General features: G+C 41.2%; 1 protein-coding gene across 7 annotated transcripts in view; it reads left to right on the top strand.

Moving 5' to 3' along the window:
- The window catches only part of FAT3 (FAT atypical cadherin 3), a 399748-nt gene that overhangs the window by 356994 nt on the left and 24307 nt on the right, over positions 1-18447 (top strand). For all 7 annotated transcript variants that reach the window (XM_058019289.1, XM_058019288.1, XM_058019293.1 and 4 more), the window contains 3 exons: positions 5729-5863; positions 6888-7045; positions 14590-15058. In XM_058019289.1, coding sequence (XP_057875272.1) covers positions 5729-5863; positions 6888-7045; positions 14590-15058 — 762 coding nt within the window. The remainder of the gene's footprint in view (positions 1-5728; positions 5864-6887; positions 7046-14589; positions 15059-18447) is intronic.

Genomic DNA, 18447 nt, shown 5'->3' with positions numbered 1-18447 from the left:
AATGGAAGCACAGAAATTCAGCTGGGACAGTTATTTCCAAATTTTTCTGTCATGTACCAGTCAATCCTCAAAATGGATGACAGGCTGCTGGAGAGGCAGTGTGGTTCTGAGAGCGCCTGTGGCCCTCAGCCTCTGGGCCATTTGTCATGGCCTTGAAGACTGCTGTGTGGGAACACTTGCAGCAGGCAGCCTGTCCTGGTCCTGCTGAAAAGCCAGAGGGGGTCCCATTGCTCCTGTCTGAGGCACTAAGTGGGGATTTCCCATTGGAGATCCCCACGATTTGGGGTGGGGTTGAGCACATTCAGCCTGCCTACAGCCTGTAGTAAAAAAATGTCCAGAGCTGCTGTGTTAGGTAGAGTTGCCAAAGAGGTGAACGCCTTGGTGTCTATTACTTGCACAGAAATAATACACCTTGGTGGGAAGCAGAAATTTATGCTTTGGGCCTTCTCCTCGTTAGTTAATGCTTAATCCTCTTCTACTGTTTTTAATTAAAGGAGCCACAGTAAATATTTTGGTATTTAGGCAAACACACTGTGTTTTCTCACATAGGAGATGACACAGACCTGTGAGAGCATAATAGAGCATGTATGGGTAGTTTTGCTTCCATGAAAGCTAAAGACTAGAGTAAAAGAGTTGGAAAAATGCAATACTTCTTCCATCAGTAGTTCTTATAAATAAATGCACAGATGCAGCAATTCTGGAAAAAGTGCACAATTTGTTTTGGCTTATTTAACAAGACAGCATTAGCAAGATATTAGCAGTGTAATAAAAGTATTACACTTCCTTTGTTGCTAAAATAGTTCCACATCCAGTAAATATTAATACCTTGTATTATGAAAAAGCCATTAAAATACTGCATATGTTTCCAGAGATCTGATTCAATTATGGCCCAGAAAGCTTGAGTTTGAACTAATTCACTCATTCTTGAAATATGTATCATACTTGGAGTGTTTTTGTCCACTGGCAGATGTCACAGATATGCACAATTTATGCATGCCAGCTGTGCATAACTTACCTAGATTACCTTTGTGAGCAAACAGAGTTATCTAATGTGAAAATGCAGGGAGACTGTAAAGTAGGCAGTGGCGAACTTTGGAGTTTCAGCTGCTCATCTCTGGAAGGGTAAGTTCAAAAGTTCACATGCATCAATCTTAGCTTTTAAATCAATAAAATTGAACTAAAGAGTTTTCCAATAACACACTGTCTCCTTAGATTTTTTGCTCATCTGTTTGTGTTTGTATGAAAAATATTGTCACAAACTGGGGTTTGTGTCAGCGTGACCAGAGGGGCTCTGCAATTACCAAGCTCCCATCACATGGCATGAGGTATGCAAACATCTGTCAGGGAGAAATAAATGTAGGAGGAATGGAATAAATATGTTCCTGTAAAACATTTCTCACAGCATTCTCATTTTTCAGAGGCAAAAATCTATTCCGTATTTTTTCATGATGCAAAGTAATTCTTTTGTGTTGAGACAAAGGTGCAGGGGCAGAGCAGGTTTTGTTGGGACTGCTTTGCTCTAGAGTTGTTCTGCATTATGATCTTACAAAAGTGTTGGTATGCTAATAAGTTCCAGAGCAAAGAATGGATTGAAATAGTCTTGACCAATATGGACCTATATCTACATCTGTCCTGGTCACTCCAGGCCCCATTTGCAGATAGTGGGGAAAAGGAGGTATTTTTAATAATGTGATACATCTCTCCCTAGATGTCTAAAATCAGTCAGATACCCTAACGTTAGATGAGATGAATTCTATTTCAAATGTTTAATATGGTTCTGACCTAATAGTTTGAAAGATTTTTTCTAATTGACCCAGGAGTGTTCAACAAAAATGCAGACACATCCACATTATTTAATCAAGAGAACAGCAGCCTTGGACCATTTTCTCATGAAACAAGATAATTCAGACTTTATGAAGCCACTTTTAGTATTTTGTGAATACTTTGCCAGAAGGAAATCATAGACTGTGAGGATCTGCTGTTAATAAAGGAACTGTTCTTCAGAGATGATTTTTGGCCTCAGCTCCACAGAGCACACATTGCCTCTGAAAGAGTCCTGGATGCTGTGAAGGACTGGGCATCAGCAACCTGGTTCTTATGTGTACAACAGTGCTTTTCCCATTTTCAGGAAGCACACACATGCATATTAATGAGCCTGGAATTCTCCTGGCAAGGAAAATTGAAGGAAAAGGTCTGTGCTGGGAACAGAGAACTGCAGATAACTTGGTTAGATCTGGCTGTGTTCTGTTTCATGTCACCTTTGTCCAAGGAAGGTTTTGTCCCTGTGTTCCTGCAGCTCCAGCTTTCAGGAATCTCCCTCCTTTCAAGCTTTTTTCATATAAGTGAAAAAGCATAGTCTTTGTAGTACTCATACAGATTCAGGAGACTGGGCTGATGGAAAACCACCTAATATCACAAGGCTGAAGTTAAAATTCTTGAAGCACTCAATTTTCAAAATATATTTACAATCCTAGAAGTGTTCATTTTTGGAAGGAACAGGAATTAAATAAATCTGTCCTCTTGCAATGGAACAATGTTTTCTGCCTCAGTATATTGGTTAGAAGATTGAAATACCTTTATCTTCTTTTAGAGAATTAAACTGAAGATGATCTGTCAAAATCAAGTGGGTCTATTCCACCTTTTCCTGCCACGCGCTGCTTGATGCTAACTCGTGTGTTTCTGTGGTACCTTGTAAAGAACAGTTTTTATTAATACTAATGTGAGTTTCAAGAGAATGCTGCAGATTGTCTGGACCTGCCTAGAAAAAAAAAAAGATCAATTTGAACCTATATTTCTTGAATATTTTATTGGATGGAAAATAGACTGCTCTTTGGAGTGGAAATGCAACATTAGAATAATTTTATTTAAACTCAGGCTGTAAATCTTTGATGTGGACAACGTAACCTTGAACAATTCTACAATTTTGCTCCTCATAGTTGTGAAATCAGCCTGAAAATGTGTGTTAGCTGGGGCAATGCAATAATGCAGATTTGTGGCTTATGTACTTATAACCATACAGACAGGCATAAAGCACTTCTAGCAAGTCTGAATATTTTAAAGTTTTGTGACAGCTATGAAATCCTGCTGCAGCAGGATGAATAAAAAGTTGGTTTCCTTGTAGTTTACCAGAAGGAGTATTCTTGGCCGTACAGGATAAACAGTTCTTTCCACCATTGCACAGAGTACGTTAGATCTTTTCCATATATTTTCTGAATGTGAAAGGATGGCTCTAAAGTACAAATCAGAGTTTGAATCAGATCAAAAAAAACCCTGGCAGAGGTGGATAACAAAGGAAGCTGTTCCTTTTTTGCTTCATGTCAAGGATACAGTCATAGGTTAGGGGATGTGAAAATTTGCAGAGCCACATTTGGAAATCTCAGTGTCTCTTTCTGCTGCACAGTGACGAGCTGTGGGGCTTTAGTCCAAATGGCATGTCTGTCAGCTACACAGAGGCTCACTTGAATTGCAGCCTCACTGAAGGTTTAAGTTTGTTCAAAGAAGAGATATACTCTGCTGACACTAGAAGGCTGTGTTTTTGTCACATAAGAATGAGTTAAAATAGCTAAAACAACCAAGGCGAAAATAAAAAGCAGCCTGTAGAATTTCTAACAACCCGTTATAATTTCAGAAATAATTGTTGCTTGCCATTGAATTCTAAGAAATTAGGAGTTTTATTCTAAAAAAAAAAAAGCCAAACAAAGCAAAGTATAGAAAACATCATATTCTCTGTTAAATTCTACAGATCTGACATTTACATAAAATAATAATCTGTAGTCCAGAACCCTATGACAGTTTTTTCTTGGTTCTATAAGGCCTAAAGTGTGTATTGCAGCTGTTACTCCTGTTAATGTTACCTAATAATGTGATTAATAAAGATTGCCATGCATCATTTTCTAACAGTGCTACAGGCACTACTGTAAATCTTTTACTCCATAGACCTCTCAAACAAATGTTTGATAAAGGAGGAGAGGATGTTAAACATTAAATTGACTGTGCTGTACATCAAGGAGGACATTTACAGTAATTGCCATATTTGTAGTCAGCCCATGTCCACTTTGAAAGCTACAGTAGTAATTTTTCTTCTCCCAGAAAATACTTACAGTGTCAGGTAATTTCAGCTATGCTTACTATGAGTCCTGCTTGGCTTGTACAAAAGTGTGAGAGCAGTAAGATTCTTCCTTTCATTACTTTTGGAGATGTACTCCATGACAGGTTGATTCCTTCCTTTATAAACTGTAAATAAAATAATGTGCTCAAAAAATAAACTAGTTTTTGAATCTGATAAGGATCCTACAATATGGATCCTGCAATATACAAGGACTGCCAATATTCAGAAAGCAATAGGTAGGAAGGTGTTTTTTATCATTGAATTCATCACCTACATGCCTTAGATAAATTAACTTGATAAACAAAAGAAAAGGTGTCTGTTCATTCCCAGCAACTGCCTTTGCCTCCATTCATGCTGGGCTGCAAATCAACAAAAGCAAGGGCAGGAGTGCCTTTTTTTCTGCACTTGAAGACTGCTTTCGTAAGTAGTCTTCGTACTTCCATACCTGGATGCCCAAATGTAGAAACTGACCCTGCATCTCCCAAGTACCTTATTTCAACCCAGAAAAGGCTAGCTGTTGTGGAATTCACATACTTCTGAAAATTCATCTGTTAAGCAGCAATAATTGTATCATGTTTTGTATTATTATAGACAGTGTGCTCAAATCTTTTAAGATTAGGGCAATCAAAACAGATTTAATTAGACACTTTGAAAAGTTACATTGAAGTTTTAGCTATACCCCATGAAATGCAAAGAATTCTTTTGACATTGATAGGCTTTAAATAGTAAATCCTTGACATGCTCAGCATGATAGATGTAAAGAATTTAGGGGGGTCTGAAAAAGCTACATATAATTGTGTCTCTCAAGTATTTTAAGCAAACTTAAAAGTCAGTACAGTTCTGTCCCTGCAGATTAGAAAAAAGGATGGCAGGTTTTGGTAGCCTGGGCAAGCTGGATAGGAGGTAAGATCTCAGAAATGTCAGAAGGAACATAGGGAGAGGGCAAATTTGCATGTGCTGTATGGTAAAGCTGGCAGCATGTCCTGTGTAGTATGAGAATGAAAAATCCAGGTGTCACTGTAGCCCAAGCAGGGCTTAGAATCACAGAATATCCTGAGCTGGAAGGGACCCACAGGGATCATCGAAGTCCAACTGCTGGCCCTGCACAGGACCACCAAGAATCACCTCATGTTCCTGAGAGCGTTGTCCAAATGCTTCCTAAACTCTGGCAGGCTTGGGGCTGTGACCAGTTCTACCTCCTTAGATTTGCTTCTCATGGGTGTGCTGGGGGAAGAGGAGTGCATAGCTTCAAGCAATTTTTTTCACTCATATTTCTAAAGACCTCATGCAGGAAGCTTTGTGGGAGAAAGAATGGCTTGAGAGTTATCACACACAGTTATAAACCAGTTACTGCTCATAATAGTTTGTTTTTATAATATGTTCCCATGGGGTTTAGGGCAGTCTTTGGAAAAGAACTATTGCAGTTCTGCTGTGTACTTGCCCAAAAGCTGTTCCTTTCTATGAAGGTTTGCTGGGGCGTTTTTGTTGTTGTTATTATTATTAAGCCATTTTTTTGCTTGTACTGAAGTGTGCGATCAATAATGGTCTTTCATTACTCTTGTGTTGCAGCAGATGATGCTGTGCACTGTGGATCCCTGACAGTGTTTTACCTTGTTGCAGGAGCACTGTGCCCAGGCTCCACGGATCCGTGCCTGGAGAAGCCGTGCCCAGGGGACATGCAGTGTGTGGGCTACGAAGCCAACCGGAGACCGTTCATCTGCCAGTGCCCGCCAGGAAAGCTGGGCGAGTGTTCAGGTGCATTCACAGCCATAACGGGGGATAAACTTGGACAGTAAAGTGCTGCCATTCTCATTTTGTCAGGCAGAGGCAGCAGTGAAGTTAACAGAAAATGTACTGCTTAACCCATCTCAGCACGGGCACTGGGGGGGTGTGTGTTATAAGCCCTATAAATACTTGTCTTTATGGCTAAGGGGCTGTATGTAGGCTGTGATCCAGTTTCTGTTTGGAAATTCCCACTGGCTTGCTCGAATACCAGCTCAGTAAAACAGGCTGCTGAGAAAACAGGATTTTTCCTAGAAAATGTTATGCCAGATGTTTTCCTGCCCATGGGCAAAGCTCTATAATTAACTCTTCTGCTAACTATTTAGATGACCAAAATTCCAGTCTTTATTAATGAAAACACTATGCTATCCCAAAAAGAAAGTTTGAGGACGTCTGCTAGTTCTCTGCATCTGTGTTGTTCCCTGGGATATGAAGAGCCAGGTGGACAGGCAGTGAAGCAGAGCTTTCTGTTGACTTCAGTGAATGCCAGGCTGCAGGACAGAGGATTTGTGCTGGTTGCCTGATGCAAGCACAGCAGATACTGAACTGTGGTCCTGGGCAGTGGTTGCAGGGGACTCATTGCAAGGGTTTGGCTGATACCTGCCCACACATGACTTGACACCCATAACTCAGCTGCCTGATGTACAGGTGTGGTCATCTTTGATTCCCTCTGTTATCAGTTAGGCAAGACTGGTGCCTCCAGGAGTGTATAAGCTGAAAAGTGCTGAATACTTGGAGAAACCCCTTTTTTTTTTTTATTTTTAAATATGGAGAAATAGAACTTTCCTCTATCCCCTGAAAAATAGTTTAAAAAAAGGAAATGCAGAAATATTTTGTAGAAGATGCCAGCTTTGTTTTCTCTCATCAAAAATGAGTTTTATTTACTTCTTCCGAGTCATTCTCATAAACTTTATAAATTCATTAATTACTTAACAGTTGAGGAATTGTTTTATGTATCACTAAAAGCACATGTGTCTTTTCAAAATGGTTGTTTCAGGCCACACTTCCCTTAGCTTTGCTGGGAATAGCTACATTAAATACCGTGTTTCTGAAAATAGCAAGAAAGAGGAATTCAAGTTGGCTCTCCGACTGCGAACCCTGCAAAGCAACGGGATTATAATGTACACCAGAGCGAATCCCTGTATAATTCTGAAGGTAATTAAAATAACTTATCTTTTCTGCAGTTGTTTTTCTCAATTCTGTATTTTCTCTTGGCTCTTGATTTTGGGAATGCTTTTCTCATCTCAGCTGTAGATGGAGAAGATGAACTCTGATTCTAACAGGGAAAACAATTTCAGCAGCAGCAGCAACGATCAGAAAAGCAGCTTGTTAGTGGTACTTTACTTGGAAAATTTCCCACTGGGCTCTGTTCATTATAAGCGCATTATGTGTGTCTGTGTGCAGGAGCCAGTCTGCACGAGATGTAAGATTTGGCCATTTATATGACTATGTAGTCAAAACGAAGCCTGCTGGAATTGCTGTTCTTCCCTTCTGTCCTGTCTGTGGTTAGAGGATATGCCCTCACTGTTAGTGAGCTAATTCCAGGAGCCAACTGCTTGGAACGTGTCTCCTACTGAATATGAGAATCTCTGCACTCTGTGGATTAAGATTCTTTTTTGAGAGAGTCATGGGGGCAGTGGAGATGATTGATACTTAAATCAATATTTAATTGATAAGCTTTCCATGCATTTTTATTCTTTTTTGTTTCTGTGGAATGGCAAATGGTGGATGGAGAGGGAGTACTAGGCTCATCCAAGAGCCTGCACATATAGTATTTCTGCTATAGCCTCTAAGGTACCAGATGAAAACATTGACATTTGTAATTCAGCCACATTCTATAATTCAGCAGTGAAAGAAATGGCACAGAGCCTTTTGTGTCTGTATTTGCAATCTTTAGGGTACTTTTGGCTGAATGCTTAGGTAATGTTAAAGCGGCTAGATGAGTTATTAATGGGTAGCAAATAATTTTATAGTTGTTCAACAGAAGTATTTCATGAGCAAGAGTACTGTCTGTCATTCACCAGGAACTGTCAGCATTGTTCAGATTTGCACAAGACAGCTTCTACTTGGAGACACGTAGAAATGCAGTTTGAACTTTCAAGCATGTGTTTTTGTTTAAAAAAACAAAACAAGCAAAACTGCAGGTTGGAAGACCTTCTTTGAAGTCCTCATCATGCTTGCTCTTAGCATCTGTCAGTAGGTAATGTTTGCAATTTGGTAATTTCAAAAAATACCTGGGAAAAAAGAAATGGCCCTGGTGGAAGGTGCCACTTGAAAACAATAGGAGATGATACAGAGATGGCCTGAATTGGAGTTAGAATGGTAATAGGAGAATTCATTTTGCTAGAGTTTTGTGTATAAAGCTCTCATCATTAAGGAGCACAGCATATCCACGTCATAGACAACTGAGTGAAAATATCCAGCTGAAGCAGGGAAATTTTGTCACCAAAATAGAAAAGTTGATGCTACTACTATTAAACTAAAACAAAACCTCACACACACATAAAACCCACACCAGGAAAAAAAAAAAAAAAAAAAAAACAAACAAAAAACTCAAAACAAAAAAAAAAATCCAAACCAGTAAGAGAACCGCCCTTTACAGTCACCTGAATTGAGTATGTAGTTGTGAGGTAGGAATCATGTTTTCAGTCCCCACTTCACATAATCACCTAATTATTTTTCTTTGAAAGGTGCTGAGTTAAAAATAATACTTTATGGAGCAGTGACAAGAGCTGTGGCTATTGTGCTCCAATCTCAGTCAGCAGCCTCCATGTCAAGTTGGTTTGCTCTCTAAGTCTAAGAAACAAAGACAGAGAAAGTAGAGAGCTTCATATGTGGCTGCTTCCTCACATATCTGATGAGTGAGGTCCATGGTTGTGTATGGATGCAAAGCCTCTGCTTTATCCTGTGCATTGATCAGGGGAGGACATAGGGAATTACCTTCTCAAAGCCTCATGCTCCGCTTTTCAGTAGGGCAGGATTCACTTTTGCAGTGTCTTTTTCCCAGGTCTGGCACTAGGCTTCTGCATGCATGGAGTTTAAAGGAAACAAAATCATTACATTCAGCATAGGTAGTTTTAAGAAATGGTGTCACTTAAAAGATCAGGAATTGTCAGAGTTTAGTTTGTGAATGTCTTTCAACCGAGGAATATCAGGCTAAGTTCTCAAAAAACGTGCTCTGTGGCAGACAAATGGCATCATGCTCAAGGGATTCAGCCCTGTCAGGTCTCTTCAGGGATGGCAAATGGCTCATGGACTGCACTTTGGTGACCCCTGCCTCAGGAGTTTTCAACGAATTTATGCTTAGACCCCCTAAACACACATTTTTTCATTTGTAAACCAGAGGTAAGGCTTTTTTTAACCAGGTACATATGTTGGGAGGTAGGGAGGCACTCAGAAATGAGGCCATTAAGCAGATTAATTAGAGGTCCATAAATGTGAAGTTGTTATCATTTGAGCATTGCTTTCAATTAAATTAAACATGAGGAGATGCTTTCCAAATAGAGGATAAAGGTTGAAATCCTGTGTTCTTTTGAGCACTCTGGCATCACTCCAGCAAAGCACTTAATCACTTGCTTAACTTCCTATATTTGAAACCAATTGGAACTATTCACATACCTTAATTTTAAGCATCTACTTAAGTATCTGCTGGATTAGCACCAGAGGGCCCAGTACCATCTCTGAGCTTCAAATAAGGGCAGAGTTGGAAGAAATTTAGACCCACAAGGTATGAGCCCATGGGAGGACAGGCAGAAACACCTGTGCTCTTGGGGCACAGAGTGGCATTGATTGTTTTGAAGCAAGTCTCTGCCATTGCAGTCTGTTTAAAAATTAATGCTGCAATATGCCTTTGGTGTTTAAATGACCAGCTTAATTTTGGAAGCTCATACATTTGTGATAACTCCAGGGATGGAAATATTTCATAATCTTAAGACAGTGTCCTTCCTGGATGAATAATCAATTCCATAGAGCAAACTGCTTGTCTACTACTTTGCTGAAAGCCTACTAGGTACACTCTATTGATATAATAAAATAAGGGTGTTATTTATTCAGCTGTTTCAAATAAAGCAACTCATCCATCGATTTTGAGAGGTTGGCCTTTTTTGTTTTGTTTTGTTTTGTTTTTTCTATTCTCTTACTTACAAGGCAATTGAAGAAAATTGAGATGCAGGTCAATGTTGGCTTTTTTTTTCCCTTTCCTTTGGAAAGATTGCATGTCCCAAAACCTGTACCACTCTTTCCGTTTTACCTATGTAGCAGCTAACTCAGAAAAGTAAGATTTAACCATCTAAAGCATTATTAGGCCATAGCAGAAGAGAGTTCCTTTTTTTTTCCCCAAGGAATATAATGGAGATTCATCTTGTTTTGTGAAATTTAAAGGATTAAAAATAGGTAAAGAAAGACTTTCCCATCATGCCATAAATATAGCGGCTAAACAGTGAAGGGCAAGCATATGTTCTTTGGTCCAGGCAGTTAATGTGAAACTTTGTGTGGCTTAGCTAAGTGTGTATTACACATTTTAATGCATTACTGCTGCATGGCCTGTGCTGGATAGGACTGAAGTTTGGATATGATCCCAGTTGTGGCTGGAGTTGAAACGTGTAATGTTTTAATTAAATACACCGTTTTACACAAACGAACCTGAAATGTAATTCGGCTAACGAAATATTTCCCCAGATAGATTAGGAGGCAGCATGCTGTATGTATCCATGGTGTTTGACTGCAGATGGACTGTGTGAGCTGGAGGTGGTCTCAGAAGAACCATTTGATCATTTTATTACCTATGTTGATACATACACAAATATGGATCTTAGCCAAACATCTTAGCCAGACTAATATTCTAATATAATTTACAGTATGTGTTTGGCTCCATTCTGCCCGTTGAATGAAATTATTGAAATGTAACAGATTGCATCGGCTTTTGGAGTCTTCACTGTTCTTTTAACTTCTCTGCAGGTGAGATCTTGTGGCATATATGCTTAAGTGTACACTAACCTCCCTGTCATAATTGTTATAACTGAGATTAACTAAACCCTGAGTCTAGGAAGCTCTGGGAAGTGGAAGCTTTGTGGGAATTTTCTGCCCAGCTAGGATGAAGCGGTATCTCTCTGCTTTTATGGTGCAGAGAGTCTCTGCTGGTGCCATGGGCTGCGCTGGTGAGGGGTTGCAAAGTTTGCATGTCTCTGCTGTGATATAGAGTAACTCAGGCTTTCTGCAGTGTTGCACTACAGAGATGGATGAAAAAAGCAATAGCACACATTCAGCACTGGACTGACAGTCTGACGCTATCAGCTCTCAACTAGACCAACCATGCCACTGAGGTTATTGTCTGGATAATTGCTGAGCCTGGACAAGAGCCTTGGTTTTCATTGGATGCCCATATTTTTTCCTTGAATGTCCCTCAGTTAGCGTGAAGTTCAGCTTTTCTTGGTCCAGGCTATAATCAAAGAACCCCCTCTGAGGACTGAGCAGTGACCCTGACATCTCAGTGGCTACAAGGAATCACAGGAACACCAGGGATTAATTGCTGAGTGATGGTTGAATTCTCTGTGCTTAGGAGTGGGGAGAGCAACTTTACCTGTTAGGTGGAAAAACCTTCTCTTCCCTGTGTGGCCAGTCCTGCTGCTGATTACTCAGGAGTGGAGCCCTTTGCAGCAGCTGCTCCTTGCCAGCTCTTCCTGCTCTCCCTACTCCTCCTCGAGGTCCATCAGGGGACAAATACTTCCTCCTAGCTCCTCTACAGCAAGGCCCATGACCATCTGATTAATGGAGGCGCTTTTATGGTCCCATTGCTAGGGGTATCTGGGCATGTCACAGAGTCTTTAATGTATGTATCTGTAAAGCAGTGGTGTGAGGTAGGGAAATGACGTTACCCCTCTTTTACTGATGGACACCTGAAACTAATGGCTTGCCTGAGATCTCAGAGGAAGAATGTTGCAGAGTGTGGGTTCCCATGCAGATCTGTCATGTCTTAGGCTAGTACTGTAAGCATCAGACCATCCTTTCCATCTTTCACTCTAGTTAGAGGTTACTCGTGTTTCTTCAATAACAGGAAGGAAACTTAACCCTTCAGACAATATATATTTACTGTGCATGTCAGATCATCTGCTGGGTAAAGAGAAATAAAAGTGGATGAGAAAGATGTATAAAACATATTTTAATGGCAAATCTTTTAGATCATAGTTTCCTGTATACAAATGGTGTAATATTTATCCCAGGTGCTTAAATGTGGTGTTGTATTTATAAAGATAATTGGAAAAACATGTTCTGTGAGTAAGAGTAATAGACATGCAGGCAGTAGGTCCTTCAGGGCATAAGTAGTCATAGGGGAGGTATATGTATATTATACACAATCAGTAGAAGAGTTTCCATAGGAAAGAGCCGTTTAAGTAAGCAGCAAGTTTATCTGCTTATCCAGTGATGGCTGTTTTTCAAAGTGTAATATATTGGCATGCATTTTTCTGTTTGATTTGTATTCCTGGTGAGACAGACCACACTTTTTGAGCAGCACCTTCAATGTTTATGGAGTGTTTTGTTGCACAGGGAGGAAAGAAACTAATGCTCCATCTCAGGAGAGAAAAAATTCTGTTTATCAGGACATCTTGTTTACCAAGAGTCCTCCTGAGAATATGCTTTAACAGACCCAATTTCAATCTACAGAAACTGTTTACAGCTGAGTTTTGAGTCCTTTAAGAAAATGTTTCTTAATGAAAAATGATCCAGACTCATTATTCTATACATCCATTAGCCTTATTTGATTGAGCTGTAGGAGTATCAAGCAACATCCATCCCTTGAGCATGTATTACAGTCATAGATTTGATTTCTTCTCAGTTTCATTACATCCTACAGATCAGGGACTGCAAAACAGCCGTTTTTTTAGCCGGGGCTAATTCTAGTTCCGTCCCTTGGCTCCTGCTACGTGTATTCATTCCTCTACACCCCCTCATACCATGCAGAATAGGTGGGCAGCTGGCATCTGTGAGGAGCTTGCCCCATGCTTGGCACCTCTGTGTCCATGCTGCCAAGCAGTCACCGAGCAGAGGATTGGTGTGGTTTTATCCCGATTGCCCAGTGTGTTTTGGCTTGAGCTCCAGTTCAGAGTCAGCCAGTCAAGAAACAAAGGACTTGCAAAGGAGAAGGAAATCCAGAGATCTACAGATCTCAAGATTTTGCCTTTAGCTTTTCTCCTGGTAGTTTTCTCAACCTCTGAGAACATAAAATGCTGATAATGGCAGACAACACGGTCTGCTCCTGTACATTAAAACTTCCCAGTTTACCTTCAAGCCACATCAAGGAAACTGTCTGAGAAGAGTTTGAGCACACAGTCACATGCCAAGGGATGTCTTCATCTAACATGACTGTTCGTGCTAGAAATGGCCAAAGGCAGATGGACACTGCAGCATCCTCACATCTGCATTTTCCATTCCAGTTCAGCAGGCCACCAAAGCTCTATGGGGTCCTTGCATTGACATCTGTGGAAACTCTGCTCTCACTGGGGGGAGCAGTCAGTCTCTGTAACAGATACACCAGTGAGAGGACCATGTGAGCTGCCTGGAAGAATGAAAAATGACACAGCACCTGAACTTTTCAGGGGGATAAATAATGGGACAGAACTGTCTTGAAATGGGGTTTGCAGAAATAAATACTTCCTAGAGCATGACATAAAGGTAAAATACTTGGAAGGGCTTTCAGAGAACTTGAATCCAATTAATGTGCCATAAGACATTATTTCCAACCTTGTCAGCCATTTTAAATTTATATGCCATCTGTTAGAGAAGCCTAAAATCTCGGGGTAAACTGCTAATCAGGAAAGCAGAACTTCATATCCATTCCCTCATTCTGCACTTTGCCTGCCTCAGCAGGATAGCACAGATTTACTCTTTACGAGGACTTGGGATGAGTGAGGGACAGGAGGGAGAGTTAGAAATCCCCTACAAACTCTCTAAATCCATGAGTCCCGCAAAAATATTAGGAAAGAAAGAAAATTAAGATGCATCTTATGCCATCTGTGAGGTATGCACAGAGCAGGTTGTGTTGCATCTTTGGGAAATAACTAACTTTTGGTCAACTAGTATCTTACTGTTGTAATTAGTGATAGTAAACTTATGATGCTTAAGGGAAAATCCACACCTTGTTGAGATGCTCCTTGAAGTTATAGAAGCACAGGATTGTCTGCATGAGCAGAGTACCTAACATCACCAGCTGAAAGTGTGGCCCTTGGCTTTGCCACAAGCCTCTCAAACACTAAGAGGTGATCCTGTGCCCTGACCGTCCTTTTGATAACATCAGCCAGTGGAAGCAGAATCACAGCTCTCAGACTTGCTGAGAGAGACACAGCTGCTCGACAGCAGAGCCAAGAGCAGAACAAGGGTCCTCGAGTCCATATCCTGTTCAGTACAAAACATAAATTATCCCAGTTTTCACCTGTGTTCTGCACCCATATGATTTTCTGTATTTTTAGTTTTCCTGCAGTAATTGACTTCAGGCAAATTCAAATTAAGCTGATATTTTCCACCTTCTATTTTTTTGCTCATGATAAAGACACAGCTTTTTGCTCTTTTAGTGTCATGTAGGAGAGCAGCTTTAACAGCGTGCAGAGACAGTCTAGAAGTTCTCTGTGCTTCCATTTTCTCTGTGAGAGCGTATTACAAGACAGCTGAGCGTCTGAAGCGGTTTGATTTCTGTTTTCCTCCCGCAGATCGTCGATGGCAAACTCTGGTTCCAGTTGGATTGCGGGAGTGGTCCAGGAATCCTGGGAATTTCTGGAAGGGCCGTTAACGATGGAAGCTGGCATTCTGTCTTCCTGGAGCTGAACCGCAATTTCACCAGCCTAACCCTGGACGACAGCTATGTGGAGCGCCGCAAGGCCCCCCTCTACTTCCAGACGCTCAGCACGGATAGCTCCGTCTACTTCGGCGCCCAGGTCCAGGTGGATAACGTCCGCAGCCTGACTGACAAGAGGACAACGCAGGTCCTGAGCGGCTTCCAGGGCTGCCTGGACTCGGTGGTCCTAAACAACAACGAGCTGCCCCTCCAGAACAAGCGCAGCAGCTTCGCAGAAGTGGTCGGCCTGACGGAATTGAAGCTGGGCTGCGTCCTGTATCCCGATGCCTGCGAGAGACACCCCTGCCAGAACGGCGGCACCTGTACTGCCGTGCCATCTGGTGGTAAATGCTTTCATTACTTTATGGGCTTCCCCCTCCCCGTTTTCCTCTGTAATTTATTGCCAGAGATGGTTTTATGCAGCAACATGCTTGAAAAATCTCATGAACTCTATAAAACTCTGATAGGTATTGCAAATTGGGTAAAAGCTGTTTGCTCTATAAATAACAGTGAAATGGTGCCCCTTCTTATTGCATTAGTGTTCCAGGAGGAAATTGATTTATTGGCTGTTAGTATAATCCTATTTCTATAGAAACCAATAGAATTACAATTACTGTAATGTTCAGCTGGATTTTTCAGAATCCATTTACAGCATCCTTACAGCATTAAGGGCTGTACACAAAGATGGTGATTTGAAATGTCCATCACAGATGTAACAGCAGTGTTGCCTTACTCTGTTTCCAAAGCTGTCACAAATAATTACTGAGCTGTCCTCAAACACCTTCGTCCTTTTGGAAGTGAGTTATTTCATTACATGTCTGCATGGAAAACAGCAAGTTGGGCCCATTATAAACCCCCTGAACTGTATTTTACAGTTTTCTTGGAGGCCTGAGTGCTCTAAGGTCTAAGTAATATTATCCAAATTTTATAGGGCATTGATTTAGACTGTGCTTGTGGTGGAGATTCCTATCCAGTAGTTATGTGGTGGTTTGTGTCATTTGATACCAGTGACTTACTGCAGTGCACCAGTTACCAGAACAGTCAGCATGTTAGCAGGAGAAAAGCAAATGGCCCACATGTATAACATTGCCTCTCAGGCACTTCTCTTTCTGCAGTGTAGGAGTTTCCCTTCCAATTCCCCATACTGTAGTAGCATGCAGCATTGCACACCTTTTCTGGCAGAATAAAACTTCCTCTGAAAAGGAGGTTGCTCAACAGAGAGTTTTCTGAAAGTTCAGAGCTTTCCATCCACTTACTGTCAGTGAGTTTTGGTCATGGGTCTGTAGGGAAGTTCCCGCCTAAACTCTTATTTTATGGAGCATTTAACCACTGTCCCAGGGCTTTCTGCTTTAATGTGTCCATGCAATTCCCTTGCACCCATAGTTATTATTTCTGGTTTTCATTAGTTTAAGCCTGACTTGCATATTTCCTTTCTGAGTCCCCTCCACCACACAGAGTTTTTAGGCCTAAACTTCAGATCAGTTCAAGACCTACATGTGGTGAGATCTGAGCAAAACTGTGATAATTTTCTCAGTTGGATAGCCCCACTCCTATAAAGTAAGTCCTGAAAATGTGGATTTGTCCATGCTGGGCTGTCTCAGCCAGCTTCCCCTCTGGGTCTTTGGTTTTGATTCAGCCACCTCTTCTCCCATGATGCGTCAGGGATGCTATCAGCTGTGCTGTTGATGGAAAGAAATGGGAGGACAGTTAGAAGGAATGAAGCACAGCCCTGGCAATTCAAGATGTGTTGTGGGACATGAGGAGAAAAGTTGCTGCGTGTGTGTTTGTCCTTTAGGGTCTTTATTTACCAAGGGAAGGAGAGAAAAGGAGGGCTGCATAAAAAGGGCAAAAGAAAATAATTACGAGACAGAAGGATGCTGCAGCCACTGGAAGAATTGCTAAGCATGATTTTTGAAATTCCTATGAAATATGGCTGTAGTATTTACAGGAATGTCTGTATGTTGGCTTTGATTCAGAGTCCCTGCTTAAGAAATGAGGTTAACCATTCGCCTCACATCCTAGGAAGCATGAGAACAGTTCCTTCTATTGATTTTATTTGAGTCTATTTACCGTATTGCTCAGCAATTTCATGATGAGTAAATTGAAACCTTTCTAACAGAACTCCTTACAGTAATTCTTTTTTTCCCAGCACCATGTGCATGCCAACTCAAACTGAGGGGAGACACAGGGTAAGGGAGAAACAAGCGGCCCTGAAGTTTGGGCCCATCTTATTACTGGAATGGCAAATGCCATTTTCACATCAACAAAATTCGCTGCTGGAAAGCAGGCACAGAACTGATTTAACTTGCCTGTGTTCCTGCCTCGGCGAGGGGCATGTGCCCTGCAGGGATGTTTTGGCTGCCTGCCGTCAAAAAATCTGTTTGCTGTTTTTACTGTCTCAGCAGTGTGTGTAAATAAAGGATTGTTATAAAGCCATAATTCCAGTGCAATGGGCCCTGACTGGATGTCGGTGGTTCTACAGCCCAGCCCTTAAGGAGAGGGCATGGGCATTTTTGCTTCCACTAGGCAAAGCAGTTCTGCTGTTAGTGTCCTCCATATGCTGAAAATCTACATAATTAAATTCTAATAGCACAAGAGCCCATCAGCATTGCAAGTCCTAGTAGCAGAGCCACAAATTGCAATGTGCTTTTAAGAACCGTCAACCATTGCACTTGCTGACATGGATGTTAGCAGCTGACTTCCATTTAAAAAAGAAAAAAAAAATAGAAGACTTCATTTTTAAAAGAATTTTCTTAAGAATGAAAATGGCAGCTTTTTTCTTTTGTGGTGAGGGTAAGAATGCAAAAATATACCATGCAAAGGTCCTTTTCCCAATCACAGGGCATTCAGTAGCTGCAGGATCTCTTGACTAATATTTTCTATGATATTATCTTCCTTTGTCAGTTTTTGGAAAATAATGTTCCTTTTCCTAAACAGAGAGTATTTTAAGATTTTTTTTTTTTAATAAATAAACCCTCTAGTTCAAATTTTACAAAGCGGATTTCATATACTGTTAGCATCCTTGTAGTTATGGACAACCCACTGGGCTTTACAAGAAAATTAGGAGAGAGAAAAAGAAAGAAAGCTGAGATCTATAGCTAACTTAAGAAAAAAACAGTCAAGCAAAGGTTACCCAACATTATAACATGAAAGAGTTGCTGGCTACATACCAGAAGTCAAAGAGGCCATGTCTAATTTGCATATAATTTGCATAATTTGAGCATCTACGACGCAAACCTCCATAACAGTGTTCCTGTTATAGAGAATCTAAGATTCTCTATTCTGTCTCTTTTCCTGAGATCTTCCTTTCAGTAGGAATGCCTACTGCCCTGTTCACCATTATTAAAAAGCTGCCTCAATTGCCTTTCACTTCATCCTGTGGTTGGGAATAGGGATGTACCATGGCCCTGTTTGGGGAAATGCTCTGTATGCACTGGGAGTGTGTCCATGCTGCTGCTGTTAGGGTATGGATGGACACATTCCCAGCTCCTGGCGCAGGGCAGGGCTGTGCCTGGGCTGCACAGAGCTCAGGACTGACCACAGAGGTGTTGCCCCCAAGCAGGGCTGGCACAGGGCTAAGCTGACCCACAGTGCCTCTTTCTGCCTGACCGCTCTGCATATGGAACAGAGCAGAACGGGGATCTCAGCCTGCACAGACAGCTCAGATGGGAACTCCAAGAGTACATAAAAGCCTCTCTGCTTTCAGACTCTGGTTTCTGAGCCAGCAGAAAGT

The sequence above is a fragment of the Melospiza georgiana genome, chromosome 2 (assembly GCF_028018845.1).
Source record: "Melospiza georgiana isolate bMelGeo1 chromosome 2, bMelGeo1.pri, whole genome shotgun sequence".
NCBI lineage: Eukaryota > Metazoa > Chordata > Aves > Passeriformes > Passerellidae > Melospiza > Melospiza georgiana.
Note: the sequence above shows the minus strand (reverse complement) of the source record. Positions and strands in the feature narration are given on the sequence as shown.